The 22,868-nt window shown below is 36.3% G+C and overlaps 1 protein-coding gene across 4 annotated transcripts in view; it reads left to right on the top strand.

The window, feature by feature from the left end:
* Positions 1–22,868, top strand: part of RICTOR (RPTOR independent companion of MTOR complex 2) — an 85,388-nt gene that overhangs the window by 49,596 nt on the left and 12,924 nt on the right. For 3 of the 4 annotated variants that reach the window (XM_084880555.1, XM_084880558.1, XM_084880557.1), the window contains 22 exons: positions 838–920; positions 3,314–3,401; positions 3,910–4,000; positions 4,111–4,177; positions 4,309–4,389; positions 6,157–6,257; positions 8,262–8,427; positions 8,709–8,810; positions 8,936–8,982; positions 11,125–11,260; positions 11,666–11,865; positions 12,031–12,157; positions 12,552–12,716; positions 12,859–12,935; positions 13,330–13,408; positions 14,738–14,847; positions 15,307–15,394; positions 16,122–16,214; positions 16,762–16,868; positions 17,615–17,844; positions 19,129–20,137; positions 20,407–20,478. In XM_084880555.1, coding sequence (XP_084736681.1) covers positions 838–920; positions 3,314–3,401; positions 3,910–4,000; positions 4,111–4,177; positions 4,309–4,389; positions 6,157–6,257; positions 8,262–8,427; positions 8,709–8,810; positions 8,936–8,982; positions 11,125–11,260; positions 11,666–11,865; positions 12,031–12,157; positions 12,552–12,716; positions 12,859–12,935; positions 13,330–13,408; positions 14,738–14,847; positions 15,307–15,394; positions 16,122–16,214; positions 16,762–16,868; positions 17,615–17,844; positions 19,129–20,137; positions 20,407–20,478 — 3,319 coding nt within the window. The remainder of the gene's footprint in view (positions 1–837; positions 921–3,313; positions 3,402–3,909; positions 4,001–4,110; positions 4,178–4,308; positions 4,390–6,156; positions 6,258–8,261; positions 8,428–8,708; positions 8,811–8,935; positions 8,983–11,124; positions 11,261–11,665; positions 11,866–12,030; positions 12,158–12,551; positions 12,717–12,858; positions 12,936–13,329; positions 13,409–14,737; positions 14,848–15,306; positions 15,395–16,121; positions 16,215–16,761; positions 16,869–17,614; positions 17,845–19,128; positions 20,138–20,406; positions 20,479–22,868) is intronic. The other variant, XM_084880556.1, reaches the window with a different exon arrangement.

The raw sequence follows: 22,868 nt of genomic DNA, 5'->3' as shown, positions 1-22,868 counted from the left end.
TTTTTTATACTTAACCAGCCTCAATGCACTATTTTAACAAAGAAACCAACACAGTCCTTCTGCCAAGTTTAACTATAACTGCCCTTACCCCAGAACTCACTATAACTTTGTTTCCAATAGCTACAACTGTCATCTTTTGCCATCCTTCAACTTCCTTTCCATTAGAGCTGTTTCTGACTTACCAACACATGAATTCTATCCTCGCTACCAGGACAGCCTAGCTATTACCCTCTCATTCTCCTTACTTCCCGGCTCTAAGCTCTGCCATTCTATTCCCTTGCATCTCTTAACATTATCTCTACCGTGCTTCAGTTTGTCCTTAGCCCTTACAAACTGATCCATCATTAGAAACTTAGACGGATGAGAGTCTTCAACCCTCCTATTGAAATAAGAAAAGAAATACCGGCATCACAAGTTAGAACTCTGAAGACATTTTTCTCACAAAAATAATTTCCTAAATAGTGTTTAGACACTGTGGTAATGTTCATGAGTTATAAGCTTTTGTATATTTGTAACATTATTATATATATATATATATATATATATATATATATATATATATATATATTTCAAAATCCAAATTGATCGACAAATGAACTCCAAAACACCGTTGCTTCATGAGATGCAAACACCCATTTTCCTGATTAGTGCAGAGTATGATCTATGAGACTGTATCATAATCTGTAATCTCTCACATTACAATACATCAAACATCATGAGAAATACCATTTCGATGATGTAAGCAAATAATTTTGAACCCAAATTCAAAGAGAAAATATAGATTACTAATTTTTTTTTGAAATTTAAGTCAATGATATTTTTCTTTTTATACTTTAGGTATTATTAATTTATGTAAACCTGGAAACTCTGGGATTCAATCTCTAATTGGAGTACTTTGCATACCAAATATGGAAATAAGGGTTTGTAAAAGTTATTCTGATTGTTTCATTTTTTGGACTTTTAATAGAGGAGAGTAATTGTAAAAAGGTTATTTCAGGTGATGTTGGAAATGGATGTGGTTAGAAGAGGAAAGATCCAGAAGCAGGCATCTAGAGGTTGGGGCAGTTTAGTTGTCTTCTTACTCAGCAGTGATGAAGGAACATAGTTTTTGGAGTCTGGCTGATTGAGGTTTGACTACTAGTTTTACTTACAGTTCTATGACCTTGGGAATATTACTTTTTAAAAACATTTTTATTCATTTCATAGATCATAGAAGAAGGGAGAGAGAGAGAGAGAGAGAGTGTGTGTGTGTGTGTGTGTGTGTGTGTGTGTGTGTATGTATGAGAGAGAGAGAGAGAGAGAAAGAGAAACATGAGTGATGAGAGAGAATCATTGATTGGCAGCTGCCTTCAGCACACCCCCTCCTAGGGATCAAGCCCCCTAGGGGCTTGACTGGTAATCAAACTATGACCTCCTGGTTTATAGGTTGATGCTCACCCACTGAGCCAAGACTGCTGGGCGGGCATATTACTTTTAACCTTTAAACCTGTGTCTTCATGTGTATAATGGAGTTATTAAAGATTTATTGAAGAGATTAAATTTTGTTTTTAGTAAGCATTTAATAGTTATTTTTTATCTAATATAGGCCTGATAGCAGTGGTTTTCTGAAATATATTCTGTGTTGTTTTTTCTCTCAATAAACTGTTTTAGTGGGTCTCAAAATTGTGTGACAAATGGTTAGTCAAGTGGTTTTCATTAAAAAGTAAGAATTTTAAAAATAATTTAAAGCCCCCCCCTTTCAGAAAAAAAATGGTCCACAAATATTTTCCCTTCCTTCTGAAGGTTATCAATGCATTATCATTAACCATTTTAATAAACTATTAAACATACATGGTCAGTAGAAACAACAGTTCTGAGACTGTTCTTCCTTCCAATGCTGATTAAGACTGGGTGTCAGGCTGAAACCGGTTTGGCTCAATGGATAGAGGACTTGGGGACTGAAGGGTCCCGGGTTCGATTTCGGTCAAGGGCCGAAACCGGTTTGGCTCAATGGATAGAGGCTTGGGGACTGAAGGGTCCCGGGTTCGATTTCGGTCAAGGGCACGTACCTTGGTTGCGGGCATATCCCCGGTAGAGGGTGTGCAAGAGGCAGCTGATCGATGACTCTCTCACATCGATGTTTCTAACTCTTATCTCTCTCCCTTCGTCTGTACAAAATCAATAAAATATATTTTTTTAAAAAATAGCCACATTAAAAAAAAAAAAAAAAAAAAAGACTGGGTGTCAGGTGTTAGTGGCAATATTCAGGTAGCCTTCTGAGATCCTGCCCTCTCTGACAGACTTGGTGACTGCCAGCTCCCGCAGCCTTCTGGCCCACTGCTTTGAATACACCCATAGCAACTGTCTGTCTCATATCCTGAGCAGCAAAATGACCCAGAGGAGGAGCTCTCAACACACCTGGGCTTGCCAGGAACCGCAGCAATGATGACAGTACCAACAGATTTCTATAATTTAGGGCGATATTCCAGCTTCTTCACAGGGGTCTTCAAACTACGGCCCGCGGGCCACATGCGGCCCGCAGAGGAGTCTGATCCGGCCCGCCAGGTTTTTTGGGCAGTGAGCGCAGCCGAGGTGTTACAGTAGGAATTAGTAGTTCATATAGTCCGGCCCTCCAGCTCTCTGAGGGACCGTGATCTGGCCCCCACTTTAAAAAGTTTGAGGACCCCTGTGACAGTCAGTCTTCTTCTCACAGGTTTAATCAGCAAACTTGCAAACAGTCAGCACAGGTGCTTAACCAGCACTGATTTGACCTTGATGGTTCAGGATAATCACCTGAGCTATGAAGCCAGGTGCTCCATGGACCATTTTGGCTGTCCCCAGCCACAGTGCATGATGAGCATCTTGGATAGACATGTCATTGACATGGAAGCCTACATTGTCCCTAGAAAGAGCTTCACTCAAGTTTTAAAAAGCATTTCAACAGACTTCAGTTGTAACACTGACTCAAGGAAAGATGACCATTAGCTATTCTGGGTTTGGGAATATCCGTGTCCATAAGGATGGTACTAAGGCATCCTAGAAGGTCAGGAACAAGGGCTTGAAATCCTAAATTCTCCATTCGATGTGAAGAGGGTTGACTGACTGACGGAGAAATTCCTGGCCCATACACCATTTTGAAAAGGAATTTTTGGACTAGAATCCTCTGGATTCTTTGTCCGCCAAAGTCAAAGAATGAACCCATGTAGAGAGTAGTTTAGCCTATTCTGTTTTTATCAGTTTGTTTTTTTTTATTTTTTGAATAGAATATTCAGTACATCTTTAAGCAAAGATTGTTTTCTCCTTAAAAGTTAATGAACTGTATTTTCACTTGCAGCGAGGTCTGCTCGAAGTACTATATGACATATTTCGTCTTCCTCTGCCTGTGGTGACTGAAGAGTTCATAGAAGCGCTGCTCAGTGTAGGTAAGTGTCGAGGTGCATCTGCATCTATTAAAATGTTATAATTTTTGAAATGGCAACATAATGGAGACAAGCCCTCAAAGAAAAAGTATTCAACTAAATATTGAGTATAATTTTCTTTTCTTATTGCATTACAGTGGCATGAAATTAATATAAAAGTAAAACCTCCAATAAATTTCAAAAAATAAGAAATTTTTAGCTTTTTCTCTGTCATCCTAGCTCTTCAAATGAGCAATGAAATTAATTAAAATATGGACTAAGAAAGGACAAGGAGACAATAAGAAACCTATATAATTCTCAAATTATATGATCTAATTCTTATTTTAGACAAATGACCCTAGTCCCAAAATAGATTTCTGGACATTTATATAAATCATTTTTTTCTGTATGCTTTTTTTAGTCTATTTTTTTTCCTAACCAACATTTAAAAAGATTATTTATAGCCTGGCTAGCTGGTATTATATACGCTTGTTTAATTTTCTCCTTAACTACTTATTTTTAATTATTTTAGATCCAGGTAGATTCCAAGACAGTTGGAGGCTCTCAGATGGCTTTGTAGCAGCTGAAGCAAAAACTATTCTTCCTCATCGTGCCAGATCCAGGTAGAATTTAGATACCGAAATGGTTCAAATTTATTACGATTACTGTTTTTATAATAAATTATGTAACATATGAATGTTAGTGAAACTGTTTCTGTGCTGTGTTTATTAAGGCCAGACCTCATGGATAATTATTTGGCACTGGTACTCTCCGCATTTATTCGTAATGGACTTTTAGAGGTAAGACTTACAAACACTATTAAAATAGTGTTTTTATTTTTACTAGCAAAATTCAGAGCAACAGACATGATGCATAAATATGTTCATGTGTACTGTTTTGCAACTATGGTATTCTATTTTTATTTTTAAAGGGTTTGGTTGAAGTGATAACAAACAGCGATGACCATATCTCAGTTAGAGCTACAATCCTTTTAGGAGAGCTTTTACATATGGTAAGCTTTTACATATTAATAGTATGCCTCATATCATTAATAGCTTATACTAACTTTCAATATTAACAACTTGAGTGCTACAGATCTTAATCGCTCTTAGAAAGACTTTCTATCTTTAGGAATTAAAAAACTATAGATATTACTTCAATCAGCTAGAATGGAATATGGTACTCAGTGCCTGAATTTTAGAAAACTGCAAAATTTCTAAATATAACGGCCTTGTTTGAACATAGTCTTCTCTGTCAACTTGTAGGTTGAGGTTCACAGGGTGGGAATCTTTTTTTATTTTTCCCCGTGATATTGTGATATCAGTAACTTCTGGAAAAAGGGAGCTAGGAAAGTGATCTGACCATTCATTCCTTTCTCCCAGCAATGGAGGGGACTTTGATGGTAAGATAGGAATTCTCATTTACAGGTCACCTTTTAATTAATAAATAAAAAGAACCATTTTCAACTCATTAAGGAAGAAGAAACCCTATGCAAGTCTTCTAAAATTATGTATTTTATTTGCTGTTATTGGTAATATATTTTTTTGTTTTTGTTGTTTTAACACCCCCACATCCCAGTTGTTGTTGTTTTATTTGTTTTTATTGATTTTAGAGAGGGGAAGGAAGAGGAAGAGATAGAAACATTAATGAGAGAGAAACATCATCAATCAGCTGCCTCCTGCACAGCCCTGCTGGGGATCGAGTCTGCAATCCTGGCATGTGCCCTGACTGGGAATTGACCCAGTGACCTCCTGGTGCATGGGTTGATGCTCAACCACTGAGCCACATCAGCTGACCCCAGTTTGTTTGTTTGTTTGTTTGTTTTCATATAGCAGCTAGCTTGTGTGAGTGAAGTAAAGAGAACTAAAGAGTTGAATGATAACTTTCTTGTTTATCATTTATTTATTAGCCCCTTGCTATATTCTCTAGCCCATCTATGAAAGAATTAAATAATATTGCAGGTTCTCATATTATTATTAATTCTTAAGATATTTCCTGTAAGCATATCAATATCCAGATTTATTTGCTTTTATGTAAAGGAACCACTTGTATACATTTCATCTGTTCCTTTTACATATACATCAGAATTCCATGATTCTCTTGAAATATAAAAGGTGGTAATTTTGAGTACCATAGCAGTGTTATTAGTTCATTGTTTATTATTCTTATATAGTTTGACTTCCTCATTTAAATAATTTAGTTATCTTCATTGATAAAAGCAGATTGAGTGGGGGAGTTTTATTTGGAAAGCAAGAGTTAATAAGTTTCTTATTTTAAATACTGTCAGAATATGAAGCAAACTTCTTTGATAATGATTTTTAAAACTTAAGAAGTCAACTCAAGTTAATATTGCATCTAAAATTTTAAATATTATTTTTAATGTAACATAGCTCTGGATCTAAGTTTTGATACATTGTTTTTTAGGTCATTTAAGAATTGAGTTTAATAATCTACCACTTAAAAATTATAATTTAATATTATAATAAAAAATTTATGAAACTTACAGTTTTGTTAATGTAATGTGAGTCTATTTGTTACAAATTCTCATTTGAAAGTAGGAAAAATTATAAATATTGGAAAGTAAATCATTAAGTTAATTTCATGAGCAAAACTTCAGAGTCTTTAGCTTTATATCTGTGGATAATCTAGAACAGTGGTCGCCAACCTTTCCGACCTCACGGACCACTAGTGGTCCATGGACCACCGGTTGGCAACCACTAATCTAGAACATAAAATATTATATTTCTCAGTTCTCACAAAATGTTATGTTTCATTTTAGGCAAACACAATTCTTCCTCATTCACATAGCCATCATTTGCACTGCCTGCCAACTCTTATGAATATGGCAGCATCTTTTGATATCCCTAAGGAAAAGAGACTGTAAGTATCAGAGCTCTGGCAAAGTTTGTGCCTGTCACCTTTAATACCCACCATTTAGATAACTTCTTCTTTTTAAAAGGTAGTGTGTGTGAGGTATGCTTGGAAATTCTTTTAGGGAAGCCTTACAGATAAGGGAGAAATTAATAGTTTTATTTAATACTTTGTATTGTAGGCCACAATACAAACTTTTTCTAGCATATTTCTAGCATGGTCTTGGACAAGGACGTAGACTTTCTACTAGATCACCAAAACATTGGTTGTGACTTTTTGGACTTTTTTATGTTTTGAGCAGCAATTCAGGCTATTTAACAAATATCTAAATTATTTCAAATTAATAAAGCACAAAAATTAACAATGTATATTATATGTGGGGTTAAATTAATGTTGGAATTTAGAAATCCTTATTATAGGCATGAAGTAAGCTAAACTCTGAAGGAGATATTGCAAACAGAATCCATAAATAAAAGTATGATAAAGCTATAACTCTGCTGAAATTCCAGTGCTAATAATAAAATAAGACAAGGTAAAGAAACTTGACTGGGAAGTGCTAGTGCGAATTTTTTCATTTGGTAAAGATTGTGTCTAGGCCAAGGGTATCTTTTTTATTTCTTTTCTGGTTACAACCTCAATCATCTATATATTTGGACCTCATGTTTTATATAATATTAGTGAAATGTACTTCATAGCTGTTCAGAACTATGAATTTTTTTTTTAAATATATTTTATTGATCTTGTACAGAGAGGAAGGGAGAGAGATAGAAAGCTAGAAACATCGATGAGAGAGTCATCGATCAGCTGCTTCTTGCACACCCCCTACCGGGGATATGCCCGCAACCAAGGCACATGCCCTTGACCGGAATCGAACCCAGGTCCCTTCAGTCCCCAAGCCGACGCTCTATCCATTGAGCCAAACCAGTCTCGGCAAGAACTATGAAATTTTGTTCACATTTATAATACACTAGAGGCCCAGTGCATGAAATTCATGCATGGGGGGGAATGTCGGACATCTCTCTCATAATCCGGGACTGCTGGCTCTTAACCGCTTGCCTGCCTGCCTGCCTGCCTGATTGCCCCTAAACCGCTTCTGCCTGCCAGTGTTATCAACCCCTAACCACTCCCCTGTCAGCCTGATTGACACCTAACTGCTCCCCTGCTGGCCCAATTGCCCCCCAACTGCCCTTCCCTGCCAGCCTGATCGCCCCCAACTGCCCTCCCCTGCCAGCCTGATTGCCCCCAACTGCCTTCTCCTGCAGGCCTAGTCACCCCCAGCTGCCCTCTCCTACAGGCCTGATCACCCCCAGCTTCCTTCCCCTGCAGGCTTGGTAGTCCCTAACTGCCCTCCACTGTAGGCCTGGTCACCCCCATTGCCCTCCCCTGCAGGCCTGGTTGCCCCCAACTGCCCTCCACTGCAAGCCTGGTCACCTTCAGCTGCAGGTCTGGTCGCACCCAACTGCCCTCCCCTGCAGGTCTGGTCACACCCACTGCCCTCCCCTGCCAGCCATCTTGTGATGATGTCGCGTGAGGGTATCACGCCACCTAGGCTTTTATTATATAGGATTCTCAAAAGTTTAATTGGCTTTATTCAAAAGAATACCTGTGGGTTTCACTATAAATAATATTCTGTTTATTGATTTTAATTCTGTCAATGAAAATACTATTAACAAACTGAAGTTGAATTATAAACTTGGGACATTAGGGACCATTTTGATCCTGACGGTAGGCTTACATGTGAAAGGGTAACTTTCAGCTTTTATTTTAGTAGTTTCATGATAGGAAAATGTGCTTTCCCAAAGCCTGATTGACTTAAATTTTTATGGCCATTAATGTCTTCCAGTGTTCTTGATTTTTTTTCTTTGTGGTTCCAAATTTGATTAGATAATTTACTTTATAGTGATCATTTTTGTCCTTGAATTTATGTGTTTTAATAGAATGATTTACTGAAATGTGATCTCTTTAAAATTATGCTAGCTTGCGATAGTGTTAATTGAATCTTTTTCTCATTAGGAGAGCCAGTGCAGCCTTGAACTGTTTAAAACGCTTCCATGAAATGAAGAAACGAGGACCTAAGCCTTACAGCCTTCATTTAGATCACATTATTCAGAAAGCAATTGCATCACATCAAAAACGGGATCAATATCTCAGAGTTCAGAAAGATATATTTGTTCTTAAGGTACTGAAAAGAAATCACAATCTTTAACTTGGTTTCCTTAAGTATCACATACTTGCTTGGATTTTAGTATACAGTTTTATTCATGCATATGGATTTCCAGATGGCTTCCAAGTTTTATAATGACTAGGCAGGTTAGAGTTGTGTTTTTATAACTTTAGAAGTAAAAACATTCGATAATTCATTTTAAAATGAAAAATATTTTCTTTTGTTTTTAAATTTTAAACTTAGTTTTCTGATGTGAGACAATTTGCCTTAGTTTTCCTTATTTCTTATGATTCTAGGATACAGAGGAGGCTCTTTTAATGAACCTTAGAGATAGCCAAGTCCTTCAACATAAAGAGAATCTCGAATGGAATTGGAATCTTATAGGGACCATTCTTAAGGTATTACGGAATACTTTTTGGTGATGGTGTGATTGTCTTCATTTTATTATTCATTGTAATTCATCATAATTATATGTTTGGTAATTGGTAAATACTTTTATAATGTAAACATTCTGTTTTTCTAGTGGCCAAATGTGAATCTAAGAAACTATAAAGATGAACAGTTACATAGGTATGTAAGAACTATTTTGCTTTTAACAGTAGAGAACTTAGCTTTAAATTATACCTAATACTTGCTAAAATAATAATTGGTGCTTTGAAGATGCATATGTACATTGTATTGTACACAGACATACAGATGTTCCTCAGCTTCCAATGGGGTTATGTGCCTATAAACCCATTGTAAGTTGAAAGACCAGAGTGCATTATAACACCTACTGAACATACATCAGAGCTTAGCCTACCTTGAACGTGTTCAGAACACTATATATAAAAAAACTCTGGTAGCACAGTGTGCTGTAGAGTATTGGTTGTTTACCTTCATGATCACATACCTGCCTAGGAGCAGCAGCTTGCTGCCACTGCCCAGCCTCAGGAGAGAGTATTGTACCATGTATCACCAGCCTGGGGAAAGTTCACAATTCAAAATTTAAAGTACAGTTTCTACCGAATGTGTATACCCCCTCCCCCCATCATAAAGTGGAAAAATTATTAATCCGGGGCCATCTTTTTATACATTTTTATCCGTACATAGTCTTATAACCAGAAAGCATCAGTTAATTTCTTTTTTTTTTTTTTTTAACATATTTTATTGATTTTAGAGAGGAAGGGAGGGGGGAGAGAGAGAGAGAGAGAGAGAGAGAGAGAGAGAGAGAGAGAGAGAGAGAGAGAGAGAGAAACATTAATGATGAGAGAGAATCATTGATTGGCTGCCTCTTGCATGCCCCTTACTGGGGATCGAGCCTGCAATCCAGGCATGTGCCCTTGGCTGGAATCAAACCTGCGACCTTTCAGTCTGCAGGCTGATGCTCTATCCATTGAGCCAAATCAGCTAGAGCTAATTTTCTTTCTAGTTATTTACATTGTGGTTTTAGTTTTAGAGCAAATGAAGTACTTAATATAAAAGTTTCTCAAATTGGATAATATCAACTATGTAGTAATCTTAATCCTAATGTATGAAATGGCATAATAAGGACATACAATGTTTCCCTCCCAAAATGAGGGCCATTATTAATATTTCACTTCTGTTCCCATCTGCCTTTGGAGGGTTAGCCATTCTTCGTCCTCTTTACACTCCCCTTAATTAGGTTAATACTCCACACCTTCCCCAAGACACACTCATGTCATAGCAAATTCAGCACTTCAGCTCCTGTGCTCTTCTCTAGCACCGCCTTGCGTTTTACTGCCTCTGAGGTGGGTAACCAGCCACTGATCTCCTTGGAGAAGTAAAGGGGGCCTTTACTTCATGTTTTTTAATTGTGATTTTAATTTAATATTTGCATTAAAATATGTGAAATATGTAGACTATATAAACCACATTGGAATAAAGAAGCATAGCACTAATTTTTTATACTCCCTGAGAACAGAGATGATGTCTCATTAGCTGTTTCTCCCACTTCTGTAACTGGCACATAGATTAGATTAGATTATAGTGAATGAAATTAGTTGAACTAAATTAAATGAAAGCTTAGAATGTAATGTTGAAAATAAGAACATTGAAATATCAGAAATTATGTTCATTGCTTTATAACTTCAGTAACCTAAAATTTACTTGCAGCTTTTATACTTGGCTTTTTGCCTAATTGTGTGTGTGGGGGGAGGGGAGGGGAAACCATTGTGATAACATACTTAAAATTGCCTAGTATAAGATTAATTTATAGAGCCATCATACAAAGTTCTTCATAAAATACCATAGAAGAAAATTCATGTCCAGGTGGCTGTTTATCCAACCTTATCTTCTAGCCATGCTATATATCTGCATTTTTCCTGCTAGCACCTTTCTTTTCCCAATTTCTTTCAGGCATCTCACTATAAAGTCCTTATTCTACGAAGATATTCTTTAAAATAAAGGGTTTTGGGGGTTGTTTTTTGGGGTGTGTATGTGTATAATGTACCAAATGTGCTTGTTAAATTGTCATTTACCTCAGTGGTCTGTTTGCTTGCTTTTTTATTCATTAAATTGGTGGGGTAACATTGGTCAACATGAACATACAGGTTGCAGGTGTGGGTTTCTGTTACAAGTTCTGGGTATTGCATATGTGCCCATCACCCAATGGTTTAGACAAACATTCAAAACCTAGTATTTCATAAGTTATGGTTAAGATTCTAAAATAATTGCTTGATTTATTGGCTGCTAATTTCATTTTGATCTTAGATTCGTACGAAGACTACTTTACTTTTACAAGCCCAGCAGTAAGTTATATGCCAACCTGGACCTGGGTTTTGCCAAGTCGAAGCAGCTTACGGTCGTGGGCTGCCAGTTTACAGAATTTCTTCTTGAGTCCGAAGAGGTAATAAGCACTTTGAATATTTTCCAGAGCAAATGTTTTTATTGTATTTGTTCCCTTTTACTTCTTAATATGCATAAACTATTTAGACACATAGGGAATGAGCACAGACCTAAATTTGAATCCTGCTAGTTTTGTGACTTTGGGCAAGTAATTTGCCTTCTAGAAAAACTGGTTTACTCCTTGTAAAATGGAAAATAACACCATCTTCATGTAGCATTGTATTTACTGAGATTAAGTACAACAATGTTACATTTTCTATTAAAAACAATAAGGTACTCAGGCCATTGATAATCTATTATTTGTAACTTCATCATTATTAAATTTTTTGGACTTGATTAAAGTTAATTGTTCTAATTATAGGTACTAACTGCTTTTCTAACAGTGTCACAATGTATTTGCTTTTAGGATGGGCAGGGGTACTTAGAAGATCTAGTAAAAGATATTGTTCAGTGGCTCAATGCCTCCTCTGGAATGAAACCTGAAAGAAGTCTTCAAAATAATGGCTTACTGACTACCCTTAGTCAACACTACTTTTTATTTATTGGAACACTTTCTTGCCACCCTCATGGAGTCAAAATGCTGGAAAAATGCAGCGTATTTCAGTGGTGAGCATCTCCCCGTTCTGTTTTCACTTGTCACTAAATGATTTCTTTTAGAAAAGCCTGTTCATATTAGGAATTTAAAAATGTTTAGTGAATTAACAAATTGATACAATAATTTCTAATAAACTTCATTATTTTTATTCTGGGTTGTTTGTTTGTTTGTTTTAGTCTCCTTAACCTTTGCTCCTTGAAAAACCAAGATCACCTACTAAAACTGACTGTTTCCAGCTTGGATTACAGCAGAGACGGGCTGGCCAGAGTCATCCTCTCCAAGATCCTAACTGCAGCCACTGATGTGAGTGTAACAGACAGTGATATGGTTGTTTGTTTGTTTTTTAAATAACCAGATACTTTATTGATTCACAGACTTTAGTCAGTTAATTTCCTTTTTAAACTTTAAGATTAATTATAAATTGAAAGGATATGGGATGGAATTTGAGCTTACTGTAAAATTTTAGTTCTTCCAAAGAACTCCATCCAGTATTCATATTTTTAAAGGGAAAAAGCAGCTAGATGGGAACAGAAGTATTTTACTAGCGCTGAAAAAATATTCATACAAGAACTAGATAATCAATTTCAGTTTTTTTGCCCTTTTCAAGTAGCAGAACTGCCCCAAAACCAAGTCAGAAAGGCTCTTCGTGGTGAAGTCTGTGGGTTTTGTTAAAAAATGTTTTCATTTGTCTCTACAGGCCTGTAGGCTGTATGCAACGAAACATTTAAGAGTATTATTGAGAGCTAATGTTGAATTCTTCAATAACTGGGGAATTGAATTACTAGTGACCCAGCTGCATGATAAAAACAAAACAATTTCTTCTGAAGCTCTTGATATCCTCGATGAAGCCTGTGAAGACAAGGTGATGCTTCATTGTTTTCTAATAAGATATGCAGACATCAATTTTAATACAAACTATGAAATTATAATGTGTATATTATAGGTGTTTTAAAAATAGAGAATATACTATGCGATTTTTCAATTTGCCTAATTATTTATTTTAGGCCAATCTTCATGCTCTTATTCAGATGAAGCCAGCTTTATCCCACCTTGGAGACAAAGGTTTGCTTCTCCTTCTGAGGTAAGTTTTAAATCAGTCTTCCTTGTAGTTCTGTTTTCTTTGTGTTCTCTGGTGGTATATGTCAAAGCTGGATTCCAACCTAAAAGGAGTTCAGCTGTAAGCATGTGAGAGGGGCTACTTTAGGACCTTGGACACCCTTTAAATCTTTAGTGTTTCTTTTACATTCTGTGTTTCATGCATTTCACGATATTTTCTCTAGTGTGATTAGATTCATGTATTTTTTACAAAGATTGTGAAAATGTACTTGTATTTGAAGTTACAATCAATAATAATTGACCTTTTTGTTTTAGGTAGGAGCTGTTCCTAAACATGTTTTTTGTTTGACATATTTTAGCCTTTAATGTGTTTTGTCAGTCAGATTCAATGTTAAACTATCAATTGTTTTCATTTTCAGATTTCTTTCCATTCCCAAAGGGTTTTCCTATCTGAATGAAAGGGGTTATGTAGCAAAACAATTGGAAAAGTGGCACAAGGTAACTTTCTATTGAATAAGGTTCCATTTGTATGTATTAACTTGGAGGAAAGATTGGTGAACTTGGAGGTTTTTTATTATATCATCAATATTTTTAAACTAAAGATGTTAAATATTCAAATTTTGTGTGAAATCAGATCTTAAATTATATGTAATTATTTGTATTTGTATTTATCCTTTTTTAAGCTACAGTTATTTGATGTTGAACTATTGATTTTGTGTATATTCTATTTAAATTTAGTTCATTTCAGTGCCTTCATAATATATTACTATATGAATGTACCTTAACTTTTTAAAATCTTCACCTGAGGGTATGTTTTTATTGGTTTTAGAGAGAAAAACATCAGTGTGAGAGAGAAACATCAATTGGTTGCCTTCTTTACATGCCTTGACCAGGGATTGAACCTAGACCCTTCCATGCACGGGATGGCACTCCAATCACCTGAGCCATATCAGCCAGGGCTATCTTAGTTTTTATAACCACTCTGGTATTGATGGGTATTTAAATTGTTACTAGTGTTTTAGTTTTTGTGAACAGTGTTTGCTGAATATTCTTGTATATGTCAGGTGTCCCCCCAAAATGTATCCACATACTTTGTATTATAAAGGCAGTAAATGTGTTTATTAAAATACATTTCAGTTTCAAAATTGAGCTATCAGCTGTTACAGTGTGTGTACAGTTTTGGGGGATACCCTGTATATCTTTCCATACTTTTGTAAGTATGTCTATTGGATAAAGTTCTAAAAACATAATGGTGGAGTTAAAATATACGTGAATTTAAATTTTTGATAAATACTGTTAAATTGCTTCTAAAGAGGTTCTACCAATTTTTTTAAGCACTTTGAAGTGAAGATCTTTTGCAGTAAAGATGGCAATGTGATTGACTAAATGTTTAAGTTGAAAACATTTTTTACTTTTAACCTGATTTACATCAGTGGGGAAAGATATTATTTCTTATAAAAAATTGTTAAAACAATAGAACTCAGTTAATTTTCTTTTTAAAATTTCTAGTGAATATCTTCAGTGTTTAATATTAAGCTATTTTTTAATGGGGAAAGGGATTGAAATAAGATTAAAAAATTATTAACTTACTAGTGTGTACCCCATTGATTGAAAATGGAGTCAGAGGAGTATAAGCGAAAATATTTTGGGTATGCTAGAACATTTACATTTATAGTACTTTGTTCTACCCTTTTCAAAAATATCTTAAATTTCTTAAACAGATATTTATTTTTTTCATGTTTATGCTCTTAAGATTTACCTAGGTATCTAACATAAATTTAGTGAATTTATAAAACTATATACAATTAAAACAATATTATCTTCTAGGAATATAATTCAAAATATGTTGATTTGATTGAGGAACAACTTAATGAAGCACTTACTACTTATCGGAAGCCAATTGATGGTGATAACTATGTTCGTCGGAGTAACCAAAGGTACCATCAGTTAATGGAATAATTTATTACTGGTCTTCAAATATAAAATTTAAAACCATTTTGTAAACATTAATTTCTAAAATTTTCCGAGTATTTGGATATTCTATTTCTTACACTGACAAAAATGTTCTTACAGGATGGCATTGATTGCTCAAAAATTCCAGTGGCATTCCTAGCATACTGAGAATACCCTTACATATAAAGCATTCAAACACCCTTCATGCCCTTACCAGTCTATCTTTCCATTCTCAACTCTCTTACTATTGCTTTGAGACCAGATAAACTATTATTTTCCTAGAGAAGGAATCATGCCTTTCCACCTCCATGTTTTTATTTATGCTGGGGAGCTATATCTAATAATTATATCTGTCTAATACTAGTACACTTTTATTAGTAATTGTTTTAATTAGCATATTTTAAATGAACCAATAGATATATTAATAATCTTTATTATACTAGATTACAGCGTCCTCATGTCTACCTGCCTGTACACCTTTACGGACAACTGGTACACCACAAAACAGGCTGTCATTTGTTGGAAGTACAGGTAAAAACACAGTCTGCTTATTTAAGTAGCTACAAAGTAGGGAAAAAATCTTAGCATTACTACAGTATTATTTTTGCAAAAATTTTTCAGAATTAAGGTCAGTGGCATTATTGCTTTTAAAGTGTCCATCTTGTAATGAATTCAGGTAATCTGTGTTCATAATCCTTAGACATATTGCATGCAATTCCTTGATTTATGTGTCACCTTTTGCAAATCTAATTTGTCACATAAAATCTGTAACCAGTGAAGGTCTGAGTTTTTTCTTTATAGTGTTTTGGGGGATATTGTCTTAGTAAAAACATTCTAAAGAAATGAGTTTCTTCATTCCTTTTATTGGGAAATTAAACTGAATCTGATGACAGATTTCATTATCTTTGGTGAGCACCAAAGTAAATGGTTGGCTCAGTGTACTATAATCTATATAATATTATAAAATTTTTTAAATTAATTTTTAAAATTAATTTTCTATTTAAAATAATGATAATTATGATTAATGTTTTTGTCATACTAAGTATCAATTCCACATGGCTAATGTATGTTAATTCTAGAATATTAGCTGAAAGTCCATGCTTTTTCTTAAGAAATTTTACATAAAATTCTTTTAGAATTTTAAATATGCAAGGTTTACTGAAGACAAACCTTAAATAGGTTTTCAGATGTAATAAGAAAATACATTGAAAACAATTGTTTCTTATATGGGTGTTTTGTTTTGTTTTCCTTTCTCCAGAATGTTATTGCAGAGCTCTGTCACAGCGTTCGTGCACCAGATTTAGATAAATGGGAAGAAATTAAAAAACTGAAAGCATCTCTTTGGGCCTTGGTTTGTAATAAACACTTCTATAAAATTTTCATAATGTTTTATTTTTTATAATTTTCCCATTAATTATAAATAAAAATTATTTTATATGGAACGTTATATTCTATGGCCAATATTAAATTTTAGCTGGAAAATAGATGACTAAACTATTAGTTCTCTTGTTAAGGGAAATCAAACATTAATTCCTAAAGTTTTTTATTTGAGGTTTATTTCACATGTTTTTCCTCATAGATCAGATGAAATTTTTCTCTTTTTTCTATCTTTCCAAATCTTTCTTTTTTAAAATATATTTTTATTGATTTCAGAGAGGAAGGGAGAGGGAGAGAGAGATAGAAACATCATTGATGAGGAAGAATCATTGATCAGCTGCCTCCTGCATGCTTCCTACCGGGGACTGAGCCCACAACCCAGGCATGTGCCCTTGATTAGAATCAAACCCAGGACCCTTAATTCCACAGTCTAGCATTCTATCCACTGAACCAAACCAGCTAGGGCTTGCTTTCCAGATCTCTTGTATTAAATTGGATATAAGTGAATTCTTTTCTTTCAGGGAAATATTGGCTCATCAAATTGGGGTCTCAATTTGCTGCAGGAAGAAAATGTGATTCCAGATATACTAAAACTTGCAAAACAGTGTGAGGTTCTTTCCATCAGAGGGTAAGAACTTTCCATCATTCAACTCAGAAGTCTTTCTAGTGTATGATATGCAAGAGGCCCGATGCACGAAATTCATGCAAGAGCAGGCCTTCCCCCACCCCCAACCCCCACCCCCTGCTTGCACCAGCGTCCCTCTGGCATCTGGGACCCGGCTTCCCTCACAGCCCCTGCTTCATCTGTAAGCACGTCCAGTCTAATTAGCATATTATACTTTTATTATTATAGATTGTTCTTCACTAATTGGTGTAAGGGAAGAGCATTTCACTGATTCAAAGTAGTTCATTAGAACTGTTAATTCACTGGGAGTCCTAATGATAGAGATTTTTAAATGCGTTAAGTTAAGCACCTTAAGGAGCTCCTTGTTATATTACTATTCTGTTTTCCTCATTACAGTTTACCTTGCAAATAAACAGTGAAGTGTAGTGTGTGCCTAATATCCCAGTGATCCAGTAATCTAGATATTTCAAATTTATGTCAGAAAAGCTATTATAGGTGTTTTTTTAATTGCATTATATTCTTGTTAAGTATTTCATTATAATTAGTATTTTTATGAGGGAAGTTTTTATGTTATTTGTTGCTTCTAATTTACCTCTAACTCATTTTAATACATTTTTCCTCAAGCTCAACAGTTTTTAATGGCTTTTGAAGAAAAATAGGATGTGCACATAGCCAACTAATGCTTTGTGATAGCTTTAGGAAATCTCAGTTTGGAATTAAACTGTTATTACTACATCTTTTACATATAGGACCTGCGTGTATGTGCTTGGACTCATAGCCAAAACCAAACAAGGCTGTGATATTCTAAAATGTCACAACTGGGATGCTGTAAGGCACAGTCGCAAACATCTGTGGCCAGTGGTTCCAGATGATGTGGATCAGCTCTGTAATGAACTCTCATCTATCCCAAGCACCTTGAGTTTGAATTCAGAGTCAACCAGCTCTAGACATAACAGTGAGAGTGAGTCTGCACCATCAAGTGAGTATTGTGACATATTCCTATAAATATAAGTTAGCCAGTTAACATTTGTATTTGAATATCAAAATCTGTGTATTTGTTCCATTTCTAATTTACTTTTTTCTAAGAGAATATTGCAATAGTAGCCTCTTGAAGAATGCATATCTTTTCACAACAGTGTATAGTCACAACCTACATTATTTTCTCCCCTTCCTTTTTCTCAATAGCCTTTGGAAAAATCCTGCTTTCAGAGTTAAATAACACTAGGGTCTTGATCCAGCATCTACAAGGGTTCAGCAATCTGGAGCAGGGGCTGTGTGTAAATTAATCGAGAGTCCAGAGACGAAACATAATTTTGAAAGGCATTATTGGGAGTCAGAGAAGATTTAGCTAAAGGAACCAAGTTCTTTTCTTCGTAGGACCCCTTACTTTTTATTAACACAACTAGAGGCCCGAAGCACAGAGATTTGTGCAGGAATAGGCCTTCCTTCTCCTGACTGCTGGCACCACCTTCGCTCTAGCCCGGAGCCGCTTTTCTGCCTATACTTGAGCCAGAGCTGCCTTCTGGCTCTTGTCTTGTCGTGTCAATTTGCATATTCCCTCCTTTTTAGCTCTGGGCACCTTCATCTTTGTCATGGAGTTATGGTCAATTTGCATATTTCGTCTTTATTAGATAGGATTTGTTCTAAGGTGAGGTAGATATATACTTCAAAGGCCAGGGTTTAATACACAAATCCATTGTCAGATTGGAGAAGTGTTTGGCCAAGAGGAAGCAGTAACATGTAGATTAAGATGCCCTGAGCTGTCTGGCAGCAAGCAATGATTTTATGCATCCTTTTCAGGTTTAGGGAAATGCCTTCAGCTGTTCCCAATAGGTGATAACATATGTGACTCAGCCCTTGATGAGTCCCCAAGTTCCATCAACCTTTTGATGAAACTTTTGCAATTATGACATGCTGGAACTGGCTTCCGGCAAAACAATAAGCCACGTGCCAGAAGAACCATTCCGCTTTTTTGGTTGTCATGTAGTCTACTAAATAAATGTGTATTTGCCAGCCTTCTTCATTTACATAGTTTTTTAAATTCATTTTTCAGATACAGCGATTATTAACTCATAATATTTGTGTTACAGGATATATTCACATGTTCATTTTTGAGGGAAGAGATAAATTTAACCCTTCATTTTTGACAATGTTTTCCTTTTTCAACTGTTAAAAATCAATTTTCTGAAACATGTCACTACTCGGTACCACTACTTTGCTTGTCATTTTTATGTACTTTTATTAATCAGTCCTTTGGTTGCAGGTATGTTCATAATGGAGGATGACCGGTTTGGCAGCAGCTCCACTAGTACGTTCTTCCTCGACATCAGTGAGGACGCAGAGCCATCCTTTTTTGATCGGCCTGGACCTGTAAAGGATAAAAATTCATTCCCTTTCTTTGGGTCTAGCAAACTGGTGAAGAACCGTATTCTAAATTCCCTTACTTTGCCTAATAAAAAACATCGTAGTAGCAGTGATCCAAAAGGAGGGAAACTGTCATCTGAAAACAAGACAAGCAACAGGCGGATCAGAACGCTTACGGACCCCAGTTTTGACTTCATTCAGAGTGATGATTTTGCACCCATATCCACAGTACAGAAAACATTACAATTAGAAACTTCATTTGTGGGGAATAGGCACATAGAAGACACTGGCAGTACTCCAAGTATTGGAGAGAATGACTTAAAATTCAATAAGGGTCTTGGTACAGAGAATCACAGAGAAAACACAAGCCGAGAGAGATTAGTTGTGGAAAGTTCAACGAGCTCGCATATGAAGATGCGTAGCCAAAGTTTCAATACAGACACTACAACAAGCGGCATAAGTTCAATGAGCTCAAGCCCTTCCCGAGAGACAGTCGGTGTGGATGCTACGACTGTGGACACAGACTGTGGAAGTATGAGTACTGTGGTAAGTACTAAAACTGTTAAGACAAGCCACTATTTGACGCCACAGTCTAACCATCTATCTCTCTCCAAGTCAAACTCAGTATCCCTGGTGCCTCCGGGTTCTTCTCATACACTTCCCAGAAGAGCACAGTCCCTTAAAGCACCCTCTATCGCTACAATTAAAAGTCTAGCAGACTGTAACTTCAGTTACACAAGTTCCAGAGATGCCTTTGGCTACGCTACACTGAAAAGGTTACAGCAACAAAGGATGCATCCATCTCTGTCTCATTCTGAAGCTTTGGCATCTCCAGCAAAAGATGTGCTGTTTACTGATACCATCACCATGAAGGCCAACAGCTTCGAGTCCAGGTTAACACCAAGCAGGTGAGTAAATATGCATTTAAAAATGAACAGTAATGGTTGCATTGTAACAGACTTAAATGGTAAGCACTGGTTACGTTTTACTTCTACATAAAAGCCTCCAAACTGACCTATTGCCATTGTTTACTATGGTAGGCTGTAAGCTCCTAGTTACCCGATATGATTTGAAATGGATTCTTGCAGCTGCGAGGGGGGAAAAGAAAGTAAACATACATGCTTTTCAAGGACAAACAAGTCACAAGCTTTTTTTTTTTTATTCTCGCTTCTGCAAGGATCGATTTTAAAAAGAAGCATGTCGGGGGAATCAGGAGCTTAAGACCTACAATAACAAACAACTTTTTCAGGTAGGTCAATTTAAGGCTCCAAAAGTTGACCTCTTCTTTTTTAAATAACTGAAAATTTTAGGGGAATTATTTTCAGTTTAAGTAGCTGGTATTATCAAGTCGGAACCTAATTTACATAAAAAATTACTTGGCCTTTCAGGATTCAGCAATACCAACTCGCCTGTGCTCAAGAACATTTAGAGGATTTCTATGTCATATCTAAAGATTATATAGCAAGCTGGTGAAAGTAAATAGTTTAGGTGTGCAGTGTTAAATTTCATTATTGCAAAAACTTATTTACCTATTTTTGTTGGGCCAAATATTTCTAAAACTTTTTTAGTTTCAGATTATTCAATTGCATTTATTTAGTATTTGTTAAGTACTAAGAATATTACCTGGCATATATTAAGTTGCCAATAAAAATTAGCTGTCATCATCATCAGTGTTGGTAATCATTTTTAAAAAAATATATTTTATTGATTTTTTTACAGAGAGGAAGGGAGAGAGATAGAGAGCTAGAAACGTCGATGAGAGAGAGTCATCAATCAGCTGCCTTCTGCACATCCCCTACAGAGGATGTGGCCACAACCAAGGTACATGCCCTTGACCGGAATCGAACCTGGGACCTTTCAGTCCTCAGGCCAACGTTCTATCCACTGAGCCAAACCAGTTTCGGCAGTAATCTTTTTTTAATATAATCCATTTGATTCTTATATAACCAAAATATTAATCACATTAAGAAGTTGTTATTAAGCAGTTTTGTTCCAGTAATGCTAACACATTTAGTAGATGGAGTTCTTGATAGCACATAATTATATCTCTTGTAGAATTTCATAAATTATGCAGTAATGGCTCATTTACCTGGAACACACCGGCTTTGGCAACCTCATCAATTCAGAACAGAGCCAGAAAACCTCTCAACAGCTCACCAGTATAAACCTAAGCAGTAAATGTTCATGAATTTTATTCCAAGGAGGTGCCTCTGACTTGCATTTAAAGTTTGTTAATATTTATTCAAACAGCCAGTATGTCTGGTTTTCAGGCCCATAGAAGCAGCAACTAGAAGTTTCTATTGAGGCACACTGTAACAGGAAAGGTCAGCTGATAAAATGGGTGGCAGAAGAGGAAACTTGAATACTTACTACCAGAAAATGTCAAAGACCGCTCCAGCCTGGTAGCATTCAGCCAGAGGCAGTAAGGAACACAGTGCCACAAAATGAATAGTAGGAGTGCCACCATCTTATAGCTCAGCAGTGACCTGAGTTCTGTTAACTCTGAACCGACCGTTTAGCTTCATTGTATCTTATTGAAGCAAGCATTTCTATCCAAGTTGAATAAAGCATAGATAAAAAGTTGTAGTGCTTACATATTCAAAAGAATAAACCAGAAAGACATTTATCCCAAGTTGCTTATTTTCTAACCACTCTGGGTTCTTAGGATCTTATTTTCTATACTAGAGGCCCAGTACATGAAAATTCATGCACCGAAGGAGGTGTCCCTCAGCCCGGCCTGCCCTCTCTCATAGTCCGGGAGCCCTCAGGGACCGACGGGAGGGGAAGGCGACGCCCCCATCACACCTCTGCCACTGCCCGCAGCGCAAGCCTCAGTCGGCTGGCCCTGGTTATCTGAGCCTCGGGCGGCCCTGGGCGGCTGGGCAGCCGCCCTCCAAGGCTTGCCTGTGCCTGGGGCCAACCCTGGGAGGCTGGGGGGCTGAGGGCACTTCTGGCCGCACCGCGCACCTGCCACCCTCCCTACTTCCAGCGGGACTGAAAGGACTGGGGGACTTCGGCACAGCTGAGGGGACTGGGCGCCACCATCTTATGACCATTAGTGCTGTCATCTTTAACAGCATGATGGTCAATTTGCATATTTCATCTTTATTATATAGAATTCTCTGTTAGAACAGGAGAAGATTTGGAAATTTCCTAGAGTAAAATGCCAAGTCATTGGCATAAAGAATGAATAGGTGAGAAGATATTTCTTGGGAGAGAAATAATAAAAATGAGAATAAGCAGTCAAGAGAAACAGGAACAGCTTATGCAAAGGCATGAAGGCATAGCAGAGCTCATGTTCATCAAGTGTTTCATTTATACTTCAAACTGTATTGAGAATTTACTTTGTACCGGGTTCCATGGAGGAAAAAAATCGGGTTGGTATTAGTCTTCCTATTTGGTTAATTCAGAGACAATGAAAACAGTGATGATAACTATAAATTTACTTTAAAATAATGCCTTGGAATCCAGGCTGAGAACATTTTTCTTTTGTTCATTTTCTTTAAAAAAGTAGAAGAGTAGGATACTGATACCTGTGGTATAATGGATAGCATGAATCTAGCAAACTTAAAGTCATATCTTACTTGGGTTATGACTTGGAGCATGGTAGGAACAACACTGAAGTAGGAATCCTTAATA

This window comes from Pipistrellus hanaki, assembly GCF_964339955.1.
Source record: "Pipistrellus hanaki genome assembly, chromosome: 4".
NCBI lineage: Eukaryota > Metazoa > Chordata > Mammalia > Chiroptera > Vespertilionidae > Pipistrellus > Pipistrellus hanaki.
This window is presented reverse-complemented; position numbering and strand designations above follow the sequence as displayed.